The sequence below is a fragment of the Hyaena hyaena genome, unplaced genomic scaffold, assembly GCF_003009895.1.
Source record: "Hyaena hyaena isolate Hyena2069 unplaced genomic scaffold, ASM300989v1 scaffold_16, whole genome shotgun sequence".
NCBI classification, from domain to species: Eukaryota; Metazoa; Chordata; class Mammalia; order Carnivora; family Hyaenidae; genus Hyaena; species Hyaena hyaena.
The window spans coordinates 1796621-1815872 of NW_024080650.1; the positions used below are offsets into that span (position 1 = coordinate 1796621).

Below are 19252 nucleotides of genomic sequence, written 5' to 3' on the forward strand. Positions count from 1 at the left end.
ACATACTGATAAATTCTCAACACACATCTTCAGCACCAACCCATCCAACTCCAGAATCCCCAGGTGTATCCATCTGGGGGTGACACAGGCATCTCAAATTCAATGTGTCTGACATGGAAGGAACTTCTCTAAAACCTGGCCCTTCTAAAACTTGGTCTTCGTCCATGTTTTACCATGTCGGATAGAAGTACCTCCTCTACTACCAGCCTGGATCAAACCACCATCTTATCTCCCCTGGACCACTGCAAAAGCCACTTTATAGGCCCTGTTTCCTCTTTTGCCCCCTTAGAACCCACACAACAACCAGAGTGGTCTTTTAAGAACTTAAATCAGATCATATCATTTCCCCACTTAATTTCCAAGGGCTTCCTATCACATCTAATTAAAATCTAAATACCTTGTCATGGGCTCTTAGTCCCTGCATGACTTGATCACTTTCTATGTGGTTTCCCATCTTCCACTTTGATGTCTGAGTCAGCGAGGGTAACTATAATTCACACTAGGTGCTCTATAAATTGTTTGTTGAATAAAATAATTCTCCTTTTGCAAATAAGTAAATTTAGACTTTTACTTCCTTAACTTCTTTATATTTGCTGAGAAGGATCTATAGGATATTGACAATACCTTCAAGCCAGAACACAGGGGTTGCAAAGGGAGATTCTCAAAGAATGACTTGACAGTACTGTGAACTTTAATACAGCAGGTCCCCTAGAGGCCACATTATAAAGCCCTAGAGGGCAAACCTTAAACTCCACTCCCCACCAATCCAGAAAATGGCCTTCCTTGTTCATAATGGGGTATGGTAGTTATCGTGATGGGGGAGGCAATTGTGAATGACATTGGGGGAGGCAATTGTGAATGACCTTGGGATAAGGAATGCCATAGGACCATTTGCAAAAGCTTCCTCCTATGGGCTGCCTACCCATAGAGCTGTTCATGAGGTCAATGAAAGCCCCTAAGAATCTATAGGCCAGACCACCAACCCCATAATGGCAGTTTTAACAAATGGCCACAAATTCTTTGATACTCCTCCCATTGAAATGTGGGGTCTATGTCCCCTACACTTGAATCTGGATGGACTTGTGACTACTTTGGTCAATAACATACAGTGGAAGTGAGGCTATATGGTTTCCAAGACGAGGTGGAAAGCTTCAGGGAAGGTTCCATGCTCATGTCCTAAGCACCAATGTAAGAATTCCTTCAAACCTGAGACCAGTATGCTGGCAGGAGGCCAGGCCACATGGAGAAGCCCTACGTAGGCATTCCGATAAGCACGCTTGATTTTCCAGTCAGCCCCACTCAGGTGCCAGCCATGCAAGTGAAAGAGCCTTTCAGTAATTCCAACCTCTAGCCATCAAGTCGCCCTCAGACTTTTGAGTCTTCCTCACTGTGGCTGCAGACATCATGGGAGGAGCCAAGTCCCCACTGTGCCCGTTCACCTCCTTGGCCAACAAGCATCCATGGGCATAAGGAACTGGTGGTTGTTTTAAACCACTAAGTTTTATGGGTAGACGCTACATAGCAATTATAGTCAGAATCGGACATAGGACAATCACTTTTGGTTCCCTAATTCCCTCAAGAAATCCTCTGCCCTTGAGCCTTTTCTTGCTGGGAGAGCATTTGCCCAGTAGACACAAGATTCTTTTGAGGAAAAAAAAAAATCTGAGTTTTAGGGTCTTCTAACCAAGCTTTCCAGAGTCCTCCTGCCAGGGGGAAGCCAGCCCCTTGCCCAGTCTGATCTGGCCACCTCACTCCAGGCTCCAGCCCAGCTATGACTCAGAGAGCTGCTTCACTGCCCCCAGTCCACCTGGCAATAAGCCATCTCCAAAAAGAGAAGGTAAGGCTCGAAAAGTACTTTCATCTTAATCATTATGTAAGACCGGATGGATAGAAAATGGCCATAGCTTTGTTGCCTAATGTTCTTTTCTTACTGGCCCTAATCCAGGTCTCTCTATTACTGAATCATCCCAGGAGATGGCCATCCATGTTTTCCAGACCTATCATTTACCCTTCCCAGCTAATCTTTCAAATGCCCACCCACATTCACAGAAACCTCACCCATTCACATAAACAGCACGTGGTATTGTTTCACCTCCCTATACTCTCTGGCTTCTCCCTTTCTGCCCACTTGAACCCTCCCACTTGAGTGATCCACCTGGGGTAGGGGTATGTAGTCCAAACCCCGTTTCCAATGGGTGTCTCGATGTTTTAAAACCTCTTTTCTTACAAACTTAGGGGAGCCTCCTGCCCTTAAGAAGGGGGCTAGATGTCCCATTTTTCCCAGGATAGTCTTGGTTTATGTCTACCGACCTGCTTAATTAATACTGGTGCCATTTCACTTTAAAAGTGACCCAATTTGGGATTATAATTTAGATGGTTCCCCAAATCTTAATTCCCATCCTTCTTTCACTTCATCCCTGACCATCTTTTACATGAGACAAACCTCTCATTTCTTAGCAGGAATGATGAGCGAGAACGCACATTCTGTTTACCACAAGCGATGTGAGTGGACTTGTTCAATGGTGTACATTTTCCTCTGAGGGTCATAATCTCAGTCTCTTCTCTTGCATCAAATAAGCAACAGAGACTGAGCACATGAAATAACCGGTGACAGCCAGGGTTCTTCCTAGGCCTCAAAATTTAAGAATGTACGCGAAAATTCATAAAACCGGCCTCAATCCAAGGTAGCAAAATGTTTTCCTCTTTAGAAATTCCTGGCTACCGAAGTTCCAGAAATTGCTTTCTCATTCCCTAACGTCTCATTCTCTCCATTATGTAACGGGGGAGTTGGGGCTTGAGGCCTAATTTCTTTTTAGAGATGATTTTTACAGTCAATGAGCAACGTCAGGGAGCGATGACACCAGGAGGTGGTATCAGCCCGGTGGCAAGCGTTTAAGCGAATCCCAACACGCCTTTCCGGGAGACTCAGACTCTCGGGAACGCTCGGCAGGCCCGCACCTCCGGGCGTAACCCCCCGCCGCCCGCCCGCGTCGCCGGGAGCGCGCCTGAGGCCGCGCGGTCATTGGTCCACGCGCCGACCTCCGCTCGCGAGCGCCGCCGCCCCCTTCCCCGCCCCCTGCCGTCGTCCTGGGCGGTGCGCGTCGCCAGCCTCCGCGCCAGTCGCTGACATCCGCGGTGCTGCGAGCTTCTCCCGTGCAACCGAGACAGGTAAACAGACGGGTCGCCTGGTCGACTCCCGGCGGGGGCGGGGGTCCGGAGCACTGGGGCGCGGCGGGGGCGCTGCGGAGCCCGAGAGCGAGAACCCGGGGCCTTGGGGGCGGGGGCAGACCTTGACCGCGAGCGGAAGTGGGCTTTTCTGCGGGCGCGGGACACGTCCGGCCTGCCCCAGGCTGCTCGTGGGTTTTCGGGTGACGCCGCCTGGTTTTGCTTTTCTGGTTGGGTCTGGGGGCGGCTAGCAGGGCCCCCCTAGGGAGGGATGACGGTGTGACACGATGTCTAGTCCTGCTCCGAGCAGCGTGTCCGCGGCCGGAGGGGCCGAAGGTGCGGCGAAGTGGTGGCGGTCACCCGGCGCAAACGCGCCTGGGGTACCCAAGAAGGCCCGCCTAACGGCTCCGGGCAGAGGCGCCAGAGGGTCGCGGGGCTCCGGGCCGCTGCCATTGGGTCGCCCTCCCCGCGGGCAGGCAGAGCCCGGGACGCCTTTCGCCGGGCTTGGCCCCACCCGACGCCCCAGGGTGCGCGGAGTGGGGGTGGGGGAGCGGGCGCCAACCCGGAGCCAGAGCCTCTGCTGGAGGGGAGTCCGGGCGCCTGGGGGCCCCCTTCGCCGGCGACGTCCTTCCAAGAGGCGGCCCTACCTGTACAGCCCTCCGAACTGCGAGGGCAGAAGCGGGAGGGCGTGGGCGGGGCCCTCCGCGGGGTGGGGCCTGGGTGGGCCCAGCTCGAGCGTCTCGGGGCCTGGAGTGGCCGGGGACACACGGCTCCTGTCTTGATTGTGACTATCTTCATGGCTGCGTATTTTTCTTTAATTCAGAGCATCACGATTTAATAAACACTTCCCCACATGCAGAACATCTGGAGATGTTTCCCCTTTCCTTGCGAAAAACTCCAGGTGGAATACGATTAAAGATTTTTACAAATCAAATTACCAAAAAAAAAAAAAAAAAAAAAGGAACAGAAAATTGAATAAAAAGGTCAGACATCTGGAAAAATGAAGAACTCTTTCAGATTTTAAGGAGAGATAGAAAAATCACCAATTAAGGAACGCTTTAACCTACAATTTAACCGGGAGCTCTTAAAAAGAACTAGCTGGAAAGGGAAAGAAAACAGAGCTAGGATGTGATTTGGATTTTGTTTGTATCTGACACACGGCTTTCATATTTGTGAAAGGAAGATGTCAAGATTATCATAGATACACGGTGGAATGATGAATGATTTACACAATAAAATGCAAGTCTGGGTTATCATTTTACATCTACGAAATGAACAAAAACAATAACAGTAATAATTACAGTAACCCCTAAAAAGTTGCCATGAGGGGGCGCCTGGCTGGCTCAGTCAGTAGCGCATGTGACTCTTGATCTTGGAGTTGTGAGTTGTAACCCCACTTTAGGTATAAAGATTAAATTAAAAAAAGAAAGAAAGAAAACTGCCATGAAACTTATACTCAGTTTTCTGAGGATGTGGCAAAGCTTTGGAGTTAGAAAGATGGCGCTTCTCCCAAATTCTGGAGTTTGGAGGGTCACCTAATTTTGTAATCCTCCTCTGGTCCATTCATAAAGCAGAGGAAATGATACCTGCTTCCAGAGTTTGTTGCCAAGATTAACTTTATGTGAAACTGACCCTTCGTGTATATATATCGTTATTCTTTTCCTATTCACACCCCTCTGGGGCTGTTGTGAATTACTGCAGACTTTTTGTAAAACAATCTGGCAGTGCTTTCATTAAGAAGTTAAATATGGTGACCCAGAAACCCTATTCCTGGGAATTTACCTGCAATGGAAGAGACAAACAAACAAGAAAAAAAAAGCCCTATGCAGGCACATATTGGTGCAGGATGATCTAAAATTAGAACCAATTGGGAAACAACCTACATGTACAACAGCAGGGCAGTAGCTCAGAAAATCATGGCGCATTAACTAGAAGGAGCATTATGTAACCGTCAAAAGTCATGATTTTGGAGCCTCTGATAGTGGGGGGGAAACTGACAAGTCAAAGTGCAGGTTTCTAAACTATTTACTCAAATGTGATACATATGGGGAACATCTGAAAGTAAAAGCACCAAAACATGGACATTTTAATAGAAGTTAGAGGTGATGTTAATGATCTTTTTTGTTAGTATTTGCTTTTACTAAATAATGCAGTGTTTTATTTTTTTTTTTAATTTTTTTTTATGTTTTATTTATTTCTGAGAGAGACAGACAGCGTGAGCAGGGGAGGGTCAGAGAGAGAGGGAGATACAGAATCCGAAACAGGCTCCAGACTCTGAGCTAGCTGTCAGCACAGAGCCTGATGCGGGGCTCGAACCCACGAACTGTGAGATCATGACCTGAGCCGAAGTCGGACGCTTAACCAACTGAGCCACCCAGGTGTCCCAATAATTCAGTGTTTTAAATTGGTCCCACATGTCTCAATTTTTAAAATGATACAGACCCACAGTTTTCTGTGTGTGGAGGGAAAGCTCAGTGTCCTGTTTGCTGCTTTTTATTTATTTATTTATTTTTTAAATTTTATTTTTGAGAGAGAGAGACAGCGCAAGTAGGGGAGGGACAGAGAGAGGGAAACACAGAATCCGAAGCAGGCTCCAGGCTCTGAGCTGTCAGCACAGAGCCCGATGTGGGTCTGGAACTCACGAACCTCAAGATCATGACCTGAGCCGAAGTCAGACGCTCAACTGACTGAGCCACCGAGGCGCTGCTGTTTGCTGCTTTTTAAAATGACCCCATTTCTTTTTTTCAAATATTGTCTCATTTTTTTCCTTAAGTAGGTTAGTTCAGCAATTTATGTATTAGGTTTTTCTTTTAAGGAATCAGTTCTTAAACTTATTTATCAATTCTAGTTTTCTCTTTTTTTGTTATTTTAAGGACTCCTGAATATATTTGAAAACTGAATCATTTCAGCCAAGCCGAAGCATCCAGTCAGAGGCGCAAACCCAGCTCAGCTGAGCCACAACAGATGTATGTACCCTGTGGAGTCTCTTTCGTCTTCTGAAGTTTGAAAGTGTCCAACTGTCATAGAAAATAAGGGTCTGGAAAGGCTGTGATCACCGTCCCTACTCTGGAGGCCCTTTGGGTCTATATATTTAACTCCTACTGATTGCATCATCCTTCCTTGGAAAACCAGCTTGATTTTGCAGAGAAAAGGGTTATCGTTTTATCTGCAATCATGCTGGATGATGTAAGAAAGCAGCCATTTAAAAAATAATATAGTAGGGGCGCCTGGGTGGCTCAGTCCGTTAAGTGACTGACTTCAGCTCAGGTGATGATCTCACGGTTGGTGGGTTCAAGCCCCCGCATCCGGCTCTATGTTGACAGGGAGAGCTTGGAGCCTGCTTCGGATTCTGTGCCTCCCTCTCTCTCTCTGCCCCTCCCCCGCTTGCACTCTGTCTCTCTGTCTCTCAAAAATAAATACACATTTAAAAATTTTTTTAATATAGTAAAACCATCACATAACAAATGTCTCTGCACCAAATGAACACTGAAGGTGACTATCAGCCAGCCTGACAAAAGGTTTATGAGATGAAAGGTTTTCTAAGCTGTAGTTTGACCTTACCTCTTCCATTCTCGCTTTTGGATCTTATTTCCTCTTCTAAGGCAACTGTATCAGCTGTGAACGGCCGTGTATTAAACATTCAGAGTGCCGCGGCACCGAACCCAGTGCCAGTGCCGCACTGGAAAATAATCCTCAGTGCAGTGTGTGTAGCAGGGCTTGCGGTGGGAGCATTTTATTTTTTTTTCCCATTTGTTCATCCTTCTTCAGTCATGTTGCTTCCAGGGAAACGTGCCCCTTCACGAAAAGCATTATAAATGTGCTTCAGTGCTGTGCTCCTGTGGACCTAGTTCTGAAGCCTGATTGGGAGTGCAGTTCCCCTGGGAAGCTTTAATAAATCCCCACATCCCATCTCGACACTGCCGCTCTGGGCCTGGGATAGGCTCCCACAGTGTTGCTTGCTAAAAACTCTGCAGGGGATGCCTGAGTGGCTCAGTCGGTTAAGCGGTTAAGCCTCTGACTCTTGATTTCTTGATTTTGGCTCAGGTCATGATCTCGAGCCCCGCGCCAGGCTCTGTGCTGGCAGCGTGGAGCCTGCTTACGATTCTCTCTGTCCCTCTCTGTCTGCCCTTCCCTGACTTGCATGCACGTGCACGCACACACACACACTCAAAATAAATAAAATAAATAAACTGTAAGAAAAGTTTTAAAAAAATTTAAAAAGCTCTTCAGGCACTTCTGATGATAGGCCAGGTTGGGGGTCCTTTGTCCTGTTCAGTCCAGGCCTGGGCCTCAGGTACCCATGAAACCCTACATCCCAAAGTGTTTCTACAAAATTTTGTCGAGTCTGTATCAGATTCTTTAAGGCACAGTGACCTCAAAAAGATGAGAATCTGACAAGGTTCTACTTTGCACTTTTCGGTGGGGGATTTCCCCGGGGACTGTGGGGGTGGGGGAAGCTGGTGCCACTCCCCAGTGTAAGCTGTTAAGTTTCAAGTTATCACATGTTCTAAGTATTACAAGTTTGGCCCCTGGCACGTGACCGTTAGGCTAATTCCTACCAGCTCTGACTCTCTCAGCCCCCTGTATAAATGGGGTGATCCATGGATCTTTTATGTACCTTCTCTCGAGTTCCATTGCTTTGCCATTTGCTCATGCACCAATCCCACATGAGGTTACTTATTTTAATGTTTATTTATTTATTTGGGTGGGGTGTGGCGCAGAGGGACAGAGAGAGATGGAGAAGGAGAATCCCAAGCAGGCTCCATGCTGTCAGCAAAAAGCCCAGTGCAGCTTGATCGATCTCACAAACCTTGAGATCATGACCTGAACTGAAATCAAGAGTCAGATACTTAACCAACTGAGCCACCCAGGCGCCACCGCCCCTTTTTAAAAATAAGAATGGAGGCTGATTTTAATTGAAAACTTTTCAATATCTGCAGAGAATCTTACAGTTTTGTTTCCTTAACCTATTAATAGATTTCCTGATTTTGAGCCATCCTTGAATTCCTAAAATAATCCTTATTGGTCATAGTGTATTCTTCTTTTACTAAACTGCTAAAATCAGTTTGGCAGTGTTTTCTGTTGGATTTTGGCACCCATACTGGTGGAGGCTGGGTGACGAAGGGCACGAGCCCTACACTGGAAATGCTGAGGTGCCAGTCTCGGCCCTTTATCAGTCCTTGGCTATAGCCGCCACTTCTCAGGTGAAAGATGTGCTAACACTTCTCTCTGCTGAGCTCCAGATTCTTAAAACAACTGCCTGCACTGAACGTCTCAAAGATGTTGCCGAGTTCGTGTGTCCAAATTATAGCTCTCAGTTTCTCTCCAAGCAGGGCTCACCACCAGCTTCCCCCATTCCAGTAGATGATATCACCCATCAAGCTAAATATCTTACCACTGTGTCTCCAGCCACCAGCAGAAAGCTAGAACCTTAGAAAACACTTAAATATTTGTCGAACGAGGCGTGCCTGGGTAGCCCAGTCGGAGCAAGTGTCCATCTCTTGATTTGGCTTCAAGTCGTGATCTCATTGATTTCGATCAGGTCATGATCTCACAGTTGGTGAAATTGAGCCCCATGTTGGGATTCTCTCTCCCTCGCTTTCTGCCCCTCCCCCAATCTCTCTTTCTCAAAATAAATAAATAAACTTCAAAAAAATTTGTTGAATGAATCAATAAGTTGTTGGATTGTAAATATTATAATATGTAATTTTTGAAACTTTGTCCTTCAGTTTTCTTATGGTTAGTGGTCAGTTCAAGTTTTCTATTTATTTAAAAACTGGCCCATACCAGTTGGTTGAATTAATTCTAAAGTCGATATTTGTAATTTATATTTTAACAGAAAGGCAATCCATTCCACAGATTTTTAATTCATGAAACACAGTTGCATATAGAAGGTTGTTACCCTTTTGAAACCTTCCCCTTTTTAAAAAAATTTTTTTCAATGTTTATTTTTGAGAGACAGAGAGAGGCAGAGCTTGAGTAGGGAGAGGCAGAGAGAGAGGGAGACAAAGAATCCAAAGCAGGCTTCGGGCTGTGATCTGTTAGCACAGAGTCCAATGCAGGGCTCAAACCCACGAACCATGAGATCATGACCCGAGCTGAAATCAGACACTTAGCCAACTGAGCCACCCAGGTGCCCCTAAAAGCCTTCCTTTTCTAAGGTGATTTTGCCTTTTCCATTCCCCATGTGGCACTGTGTAGTGGTGTTTGTATTACATTTTCAAGTCACTCGATTTTATTTAGAAGTTCCCTGGGGCTTCCTGGGTGGCTCAGTTGGTTGAGCATCTGACTTCAGCTCAGGTCATGATCTCACGGTTCAGAAGTTTGAGCCCTGCTTCGGGTGAGCCCTGCTCCTTTCTCTTTCTTCCCCTTTTTCCCTTCCCCCTCCCCTCCCTTTTTCTCTCTCTACTCCTCATGGGACTGTCCCTCATGGGATTCTTTCTCTTTCTCTCTCTGCCTCTTGCTCACATGTGCCTTCTGTCTCCCTCTCTGCCCCTTTTGGGACTGCCGATCATGGGAGTCGGTCTCTCTCTGCCCCTCGCTCAGTTGCACCCTCTCTCCCCCTCAAAAAAAAAAAAAAAAAGAAAAGAAAAGAAATTCCTCATGTTTCTGGGTTTTGTTAAGTTCTAATTTCATCTCTTGTTTCTTTATAACTATGATGTTTTATTTTGAAATTTTCTGTTTTCTTCGTTTTTGAGTTGAGTATGATTTACTTTCATTCTTTCTGTTCGGTTATACCACCTACGCTCCTTTGATCATCACATGGGTTCCTTTATTCCCCACCCCTGCCTTCTTGGCTTTGTCCAACTCATTTGTGGGTTTAGTTTGATTTGGTAATTTTTTTCTTTTTGGCTAAAGTGTTAAGTGTAAGTGACTTTTTCTTGGGTCCCATTTTATCTGATTCTTAATGATTTTGAATATCTTTTCATGCCCTTTGGGCTTCCCCTCTTTTATAAATTATCAGTTTTTATATCGTGTGGCCCTGTTGTCTATTGGAATTACTGTCTCTTACTGCTTTGCAAGAATTCCTTGTAGGTTCTAGAAATGTTCTAGATTCTGTTGGTCTTAAATACTATGAATGTTTTTTTTTTTTTTTTTTTACCATTATTTATTCCTTTTCTTAATTTTGTCCATAGTGTTGTTCATAGCATTAAACAAGAATCCTTAACTTTGGCGTCCTAAGATTCTTACTCTTGGTGTGTGCTTTTTGTTGAAAAAGTCCTTCCATGGTGCACCTGGGTGGCGCAGTCATTTGGGTTTCTGACTTCGGCTCAGGTCATAATCTCACAGTTCATGAGTTCAAGCCCCATATCAGGCTCTGTGCTGACAGCTTGGAGCCTGAAGCTGCTTCGGATTCTGCATTTCCCTCTCTCTCTGCCCCTCCCCTGCGTGTGCTTTGTCTTTTTCTTTTTTTTAAGTTTTTTTAATTTTGAGAGAGAGAGAGAGTAAGTATAGGAGAGGGGCAGAGAAAGAGAAGGAAAGAGAGAGAGAGAGAGAGAGAGAGAGAAAGAATCCCAAGCAGACTCACCGCACTTGAACTCACCAAGCATGAGATCGTGACCTGAGACAAAGTTCGACACTTAACTGACTGGGCCACCCAGGCACCCCTGTCTCTTCTTCTTCCAATGACCAACTCTTACCTTTCATAGGTAGGTCTGTATTCCATCTAGAGTCTGCCCTTCCAGGTGTTAGGGATCCAATTTTGTTTTTCTTCGGTTTCCCAGAAGCTTCTGCTAAGTAACCTTCCTTTCGCCACCGATTTGTGGTGCTTGCTGTATTGTACATCAAGTCCCTGCTAAAGTGTATATTCAAGGGCTTATCTTCTATTCTCATTGGTCTATTGGCTTGTTTCCAGACTCCTACTGTGTGGTCTCTACTGCTATGGCTTTGTAGTAGGATTTAATATCTGAAGCAATAGATTCCCTTCTCTTTTCCATTCCTTTTTAAGGTGGAGTTTGCTATTCATGGACATTCTTTCACCTTGTAAGTTTATTGAACTCCTTAAAAAAATCCAGGTAGACTTTGGATTGGCACTTGGTTGAAATTATAGGTTCACTTAGGGGTCATTGACAGACATCTTTCTAATACAAGGTCATCCCAGTCAAAGCCATGAATACCTTTCCATTTTTACAGGTCATCTTCAGTGTTCTTTATTGGAGTTAAAAAAAATTGTTTCCCCAGTCTTATTTTTTCTCAGTGAAGTCTGTTCCTGGATATTTTACAGTTTGGTTTTGCTATATTATGATTTTCTTATTTCTTAATTTTTTTTTCTAGTCGACCATTACTGGTGTAGAGATTTTTGTAGGCCAGTCTTGTATCCCACAGCCTTGCTGAACTCTATTACTAGGTCTTGTGTCATTTCTGATGAGTCTGTTGGGTTTTCTGTTGTGTGATTGCCTTGATTGCAGATAATTGACAGCTAGCTCTCCTCACATTTCTTGCCCCTACTGCTTCTTTGTCTCTGCACGTGGCATTGAACAGGACCCTCAGTACTGTGATGATGGACATCCTTGTCTTATTTCTGATCTTGACAGAAATGCCTTCAGAGGCTATCCACTAAGTGTGTTTACTGGCTTTGTTATGTAACATTTATCAGGTTAGGGGAGTTTTCTCCTATTCCTAGTCTGCTGAGAGTATTTTTTTTTTAAGCGATAAAGAGCAATTGACCTTTGACAAATACTTAATGTCTTGAAATGTACCAAGGACTGGGCCACAACCTGCCCATTCACAGAGAGAGTATCTTATAGAAATAGTGTCCTAGCCCAGCCAGGGACTCAGAATCCCAGTCTCCGTCCCCAGCAAGTTCACCAACTGGCACTGTCATCATGGCTATTGTCCCCTAACTTCTCTGAATGTTGGTAGCATCATTTGTCAAGTGAGTGGTTTGCATTAAACCACTAGATTAAATAGAAGATCTTCTCAATTTTATCACAAACAGAAAGAGACTCTCCAAGGTCTCCTGTAAATTTTGAGTCCCACTTCGCTTTAGAAATGGTTCGATACTTCAAACTGTACTGCTATTTTTAATAACTTTTCATAACCAAATGGTGCTTTCATTGTTCTCAACTGGTCCTGATCTCAAAATGATCTTGTCCTCAGATACTCTGTGATTAGCGTAGTGTAAAGTATTTGCCTTTAATAAAGCACTGAGCTGCAGCACGTGCCTGTGGCCCACACAGCTTGGTAAGAGCGTTGCGAAGTCCAAGTCCCTCATTTTCCTCCCGCGAGACCTGCTCCACATTTCTGTGTTCTGGCCATGCAGTGGTGCAGTCCGGAAACCCGGGTGCCACTTTGACTCTTCCAGGCTCTCATCCTTCACATTCAACACCAAGTCCTCCAGAAGCTGCCCGCTAACTCAGACCATCCATGGAAGGAGACCATCTCCTTCCCTGGCAAGACCGCCATCTTTTACCTCCGTCACTGCAATAGCCTTGAAACTAGTTTCCCTGTGTACACGCTCTCTCTCTCTCTCTCTCTCTCTCTCTCTCTCTCTCTCTCTCTCACACACACACACACACACACACACACACACACACACACACAGACCCTAGTCCATTCTCTACAATATTCTTTCGCAGGGAGAACCCAGAACTCTTCACTGGCTCCCTAGGACTTCCAGAATCAAGTTCAGACAACCTAATATGCCTATAATTAGGCTGCCTATGTTAACATACTGGGACACTCTTGAGAATGAAGGGGATTCTCTTAATATTAGCACCAGAAACAACGAGTGTAAACTGTCCCAGGGAAGTCGGGGATGTCTACTCCCCTTGCTGATGAGGCCCTTTCTGGCCTGACCCCACCTGCCCCTCTACAGCACATGAAGGCCCCACTTCCATGAAGCCACCTGCGGCCCCCAGTCCTGCTGAAACTCTCTCTCACTGCCTGTCTCCACTCTGCTCTGTGCCCCCTTCCACCTCCCATGCCCGGCCTCCAGAGGACGAGTCCCTCTCCATGTCTCCTTTTCTATGTGGTGTCACTGTCTGCTCACATAGAGCTGTGACTCTTACAGTCGTGGACAGGACACGTTCAAAGCCAGTCTCCGTGTTACCCCCCTTGCTACCTGTTCTTCCTCCTGCCGCGACCATTATAGCTAACATCGCCATCCAGCCGGAGTCTACCGTGGTGAATGGCGCGTGAGGTCAACATTTATGTAAGTGGATCGTAGATGTCAGACAGCTCGCCATTGCAGAAAAGAGTGTTCTGAAAATGCATAAACATGGTTCACTCTTGCAACAATTTAATTTTTAGTTTGGTTATTTCTTACGCTTTATAACAGATGTGTCCACACTCTTTCCTTCATTCAGCATTTATTGTGTACGCCAGGCACTGCATTTAGGCACTAGGGGCCCATTTGTGAACAAAAAAAACTCCTGCCCTGGGGTGGCCTGCACTCCCGTGGAGAAGGTGAACAGGAAGCAAATAATCTTAGACATCAAGTAGGCATCCCTGCTCTGGAGAAAAATGAAGCAGGAGGGGCGCCTGGGTGCCTCAGTCATTTGAGGGTCTGACTCATGATTTTGGTTCAGGTCATGATCTCACAGTCATGGAATTGAGCCCCACGTTGGGCTACTTGCTGAGTATAGAGCCTGCTTGAGGTTCTTTGTCTCCCCCTCTCTCTCCCTCCCTCTGCCCCTCTCCTGTGTGCACGCTCTCTCGCTCTCTGTCAAAAAAAAAAAAAAAAGAATCAGGATAAGGGGATAGGATGCGGGTGCTGACTTAGGTAGAGTAGCTCAGCCCTGCAGAGGTGACATTAGAGCAGACTTGAGCCATATGAATAACTGGAGAGAGAACCTTCCAGGCCCCAGGAGCAGCAAGTGTAAAGGCCCCAAGATGGGAAAGTGCTTATCGAGTTTAGGGAGCAGGAGGAGGCTGGAAGGGCAGGCAGCCGGAGGCAGGCCATGTGGGGCTCAGCTGGCATGGTCAGGACTTGCGATCTTACCCTGAGCATGAAGGAGTACTCCCTGAGGGGGAAGGGAAGAGGCATGGTGTGAGCTACATTAGAAAAGGTTGTGTGAGGGGCGCCTGGGTGGCTTAGTCGGTTAAGCGTCCGACTTTCGCTTGGGTCGTGATCTCGCGGTTCGTGGGTTCGAGCCTCGCGTCGGGCTCTGTGCTGACTGCCAGCTCGGAGCCTGGAGCCTGTTTCAGTCTGTGACTCCCTCTCTCTCTGACCCTCCCCTGCTCACGCTGTCTCTCTCTCTCTCTCCTAGAAATAAATAAAAAACATTAAAAAAAAAAGAAAAGAAAAGAAAAGAAAAGAAAAAGTTGTGTGAGCCTCTGGGCTGCTGAGTAGAGAACACACAGCTGGGGGCGGGGAGGCTGGTTGGAGGCTGTTGAAAGACCCCGACCAGGAGATAGTAAGTCATGTTGGGAAATGTGAATGGTTTAGGGATTTAGGATTTATTTTCAAGATAGAGCTGATAAGATTTGCTGGTAGATTCATTGTGTCCCGTGAGAAAGAGGAAATTCAAGAGTAACTCCAGGGTGTTGGCTGGGTTTGGCTCATGGGGTGAATAAAGTAGTTGTTGGCATAAAACTCCATTAAATCGGGAGCTGTTGACTGGGGCAACACTCCCTTAGTTCGGTTCCCTGCGGTGTGTGAACAGAAGTGTGGGCGGCACAGAGGCTGAGAGCTAGAGCCCGTGGGCAAGTGGAGAATACCCCAGGGGAGCAGGCCTGGAGAAGACTGGGCACCAGGGACGCTTGCTGAGGCCACAAGAAGGCCAGCCGGCATGTCTCAGGCCCCTGCCTCCCTGGCCCTACCCAGAAGAGCCTCCAGAAATTCCATCTGGCATGATCTGAGCAGTTGAACTTGGCTTGTGACTTTCAAATGTATTTCTCTTCACTTCTGGCCACCAAGATCTTCAGTAACGATAGTAGAAGCATAAACAAGATGTGAATTCATTTACTTACTGCTTCATTCTCCTTCCTCTGCATGTCTGTGTGTCTTTGCTCTCCACCCTTGGAACTGAGCACCCGGGGGAAATGAGATATTTAATCTGAAAGGAGATTTTTAGTTGGATGAACGTTTATTCTGCAGAGGGCTCATAAATCACTATCCAGCATACTTGGTTTGTTTAGTCCTAAACTGTGCTGGTCCTTTTATGTGAGACAGGCTTCTTTTGTACCAAAAATTAGGAGAAAATAAGTCACTCATAAGCTGTTCAATGCTGAACTAAAACTCATTCAGTGACTGAGTGTCCACAAATTTTATGGACACGGCCATTTTTGCCCTGCTTTGAGCAGCTCTTTTTATAGAAGGTGCCAGGTGCTGCCCTCACCCCCGAGGAGAGGGTAGCAAACTGGACTCACTCCCTGCTGACATTCGTTCCCACAGATGAAAGAAGACGGGAAACAGCGATTTTCAAAGTTATTAGTGCAAAGCGTAACTGGGAGTCTCCCTCACTCACAGGACTTCCATAGGGGTCACACCAAGTTCTCAGAGGGTTCCAGAAGGGGACACACCAGGATCCTCATAGCAGTCCACACAGCGGCCAGGGACTTGCCTCCACTCCCAGCCCCCACAAGTGACTGCTTGGGAACAAGGGAGTGAGGCCCACCTTGACGGGTAAAGAATTCCCCTTCGCGTAGAAGCCCCAGACCTCGCAGGAGCCAGTGTCCCTTGTGACAGCTGAAAAGAGGCACTGCTTCCAGGGTCCCCAAAGGGACATGCCTGGTTACAGTAGTCACTGCTCTTAGGATGCTCAAAGCTATGGTAGACTCACCAGATGCACTTTATCAATCAGAGGTTATTTTTACCATAAGCAGCACTGCTAACATTCCATCTTTATCAGGTTTCCAGGAAACAGAGCCAGAAATTATCTTAGGGACAAATTTGTCCTCGGAGAAGGAGAAAGCTGTGTTAACGCTTTCTTTGACATTACTTTTGTCATAAGTGCCACAGAGGAGAGGAGGAGTGGAGAGCCTCTGTGCGCAACGTGCAGTCGCTCTTGCTCTGCCGCATGCATCGCGCAGCAAGCACCTGTGCACCCGACAGGAACGTGGGACGCTGACGCCCTTCTCATTTTGCAGATAAATCATCATGGTGAAAGGCCACATAGGCGGCTGGATCCTGGTTCTGTTTGTGGCCACGTGGAGTGACGTGGGCCTCTGCAAGAAGCGGCCAAAGCCCGGCGGAGGATGGAACACTGGGGGAAGCCGGTACCCAGGGCAGGGCAGTCCCGGGGGCAACCGCTACCCACCCCAGGGCGGGGGCAGCTGGGGTCAGCCCCACGGGGGCGGCTGGGGACAGCCCCACGGGGGCGGCTGGGGTCAGCCCCATGGGGGCGGCTGGGGACAGCCCCATGGTGGAGGTGGCTGGGGTCAAGGTGGTGGCACCCACAGTCAGTGGGGCAAACCCAGTAAGCCGAAAACCAACATGAAGCACATGGCCGGAGCCGCGGCGGCGGGGGCGGTAGTGGGGGGCCTCGGCGGCTACATGCTGGGGAGCGCCATGAGCAGGCCCCTCATTCATTTTGGCAATGACTACGAGGACCGCTACTACCGCCAAAACATGGACCGCTACCCCAACCAAGTGTACTACAAGCCAGTGGATCAGTACAGCAGCCAGAACAACTTCGTGCACGACTGCGTCAACATCACGGTCAGACAGCACACGGTCACCACCACCACCAAGGGGGAAAACTTCACGGAGACCGACATGAAGATAATGGAACGCGTAGTGGAGCAGATGTGCGTCACCCAGTACCAGAGAGAGTCGGAGGCCTACTACCAAAGAGGGGCCAGCGCCTTCCTCCTCTCCCCGCCTCCCGTCATCCTCCTCATCTCGCTCCTCGTCCTCCTCATCGTGGGTTGAGGAGGGCCTTCCGGCCTTCTCTGTCTTCTTCCTCTTTTACAGGTTGGGGGAGGGGGTGTCTACCTATAGCCCTTTAGTGGTGGTGTCTCATTCCTGCTTCTCTCTGTCACCCATAGGCTAATCCCCTTGGCACTGATGGCCCCCGGAAGTGTAGAGCAGACCCAGGATGCTATTTATTCGAGCCGGTGCGATGGAGCCCCTCATGGGCCGGTGCTGGTGCTGGGCTGGGAATAACAAGAAATAATAATCATTGGTTGATCTAGGGCTTTTTTTAGGGGGGGGGGGGTTCTAGTGCAGCAGATTGAGGCTAAAACAGTTCTCAAAAACGCCATCAAATACCTTCGCCTAAATACCTCCGGCTCCTTCCCCAGCTGGAGCTTGGTAGTCTAATGCCCTATCTTAGCAGTGATTTCATAGGGGACATTTTTGTTACCCATTTTAAGAGAACCTGACTGCATTTCCCTGTTCCAAGAGCATCTCTGCCAAATTTGGAAGGAGGCCACATGATACTCATTCAAAAAACAAAACCAGAGATCCTTACTTAGCTCCTGGGCCCCGGCCCAGTGCGCCAGAGAGCGTGTGCCCTGTGTCTGCCTGCACAGAACTGGGGCAGCATCTTGCATCTTGCAGCGTGGGCTACACAGCAGCTATTGTATCAAGCAGCACCAGGCCTCGGCAGAGGAGGGTTTCACAGGGAATGAACCTAACCAACAATACGAAAATACTAAAAAAACCCAACACTTGGGAAAAGCGCCCTTGGAGGCGAGCTCCCATATTGGACGTTTAAAGCACCCACTCATGGCATCCTTTCTTTCATAACGTAAACTATAGAGAATTAGGGCAGTAAAAAATTGAACCGCTTTCTGGACACTGAGGGCAAATCTTTGTTCATTTACTTGGGAACCAGAACAATGATGACATAGAGGAAGGTGCAGCTTGAAAATTCCGTTTTCTCCCAGAGCATTACGTAATGAAGAAAATGAGTAGACAAAAGAAGTGCTTGCATTTCTCCATTGGTGTCTCATACTTGTCAAAAGCCAGAATTATGTCAGAAACTAGAAATTAGTTCTAGTTTCTATAACCAGCTTTGGAATCAAAGGATGGAAGGCCATCCCCCAAAAATACCTTAGGTGGCAGATGACAGTAATATCCATTCAGAGTGGAAAAAAGGAATTCTGTTACTGTTATTTACGGTAAATTATTGTCTAGATCATTCATTATTGTCACCTAGCTGATAAATTACCATCCTACAATGTTACTGGCTTGCACTGTGCGGGTATTTGATGTAAAAAAAAATTTATTATGTATATTGTGTATGACAAACTTAGAAATTTGGGTTAGAGAAGTTAACATCTATCTGATCGATTGCACTACCTGTTTTTGTAAGGTACTAAGTATTTAATACGTAGAAAACCCTTTTGCGTGGTCCTCAGGCTTACATGTGCACTGAATAGTTTTGTATGAAGATCCACGGTGGATCTTTGAAATATGCATGTACTTTATATTTTCTATATTTGTAACTTAGCATGCACTTGTATAAAAAATTGTATAAATGTTCGATATCTGGCCTAGAATTAAACAGGAGCTAAGTGAGTGTGTTGTGGTGTTGACAGTGACGTTGGCCACCGTGCCCTGTGTCGGCAGGATCACGGTGGGGGGATGAACTGGAGCAAAGCGGCTCTTGCAGTCCCTGTGCCCCTGTGGCGACCAGTGTTCACTGCGCCCGCTCACCATTCTGCCCTCCCCTGTACTTGGGTCACACGCCAGAGGCTCCTGCTGCCTTTTCATCATTCCCGCAAATATCTTAAGTGTGCTTGGTGCTGGGTAGATGCCAAAGGCACTGTTGCAGCAGAGGAAGGCAGTCCTGGCACTCTGGAAGCTTCTTTTCTGCCCTGGACTTTGAAATAGAGGATTTTCTTGACTAAACTGGAACTTAACAAGCTCTCAGATACCAACTCCATTGCCCCCCACGCACACCCCTCACCCACCGGCTCAGCTTATAAAATCTCCCAGGCCCTGGGAGCCCCAGTGACAGTCACTCCCTTTGGACTGAAATTTAACCCCTTTGGTCTAAAAGGCCACACATTTGTCACAGCCCTTCAAGTCCCACACTCGTTTCCTGCCCTCTTCACAAATGTAAGGCACCCGCCCTGTGCTTCTCTCCATTTTCCTAGGTGGCCTTTCTCCCGCAACTGTAGTTTACCAAGAGCAGGAAGTACTCACAGAAGCGACAGTGGTTGAAATCACAGTATCTGTTAATACCTTAGGAAA

At 47.1% G+C, this 19252-nt stretch overlaps 1 protein-coding gene across 2 annotated transcripts; it reads left to right on the forward strand.

Annotated features, from left to right (window-relative positions):
* Positions 1-3069: 3069 nt before the first annotated feature.
* On the forward strand, positions 3070-18575 carry LOC120226386 (prion protein). 2 transcript variants are annotated; one of them, XM_039224574.1, is made up of 3 exons: positions 3070-3168; positions 6039-6131; positions 16198-18575. In XM_039224574.1, exon 3 carries the CDS (start codon positions 16208-16210, stop codon positions 16979-16981), a length of 774 nt encoding a protein of 257 aa, XP_039080505.1. In that variant the 5' UTR covers positions 3070-3168; positions 6039-6131; positions 16198-16207; the 3' UTR covers positions 16982-18575. The 2 variants fall into 2 exon arrangements, with proteins under 2 accessions (XP_039080505.1, XP_039080510.1); XM_039224579.1 differs by lacking the exon at positions 6039-6131 and having other exon boundaries at positions 3101-3168.
* The last annotated feature ends 677 nt before the right edge of the window (positions 18576-19252 follow it).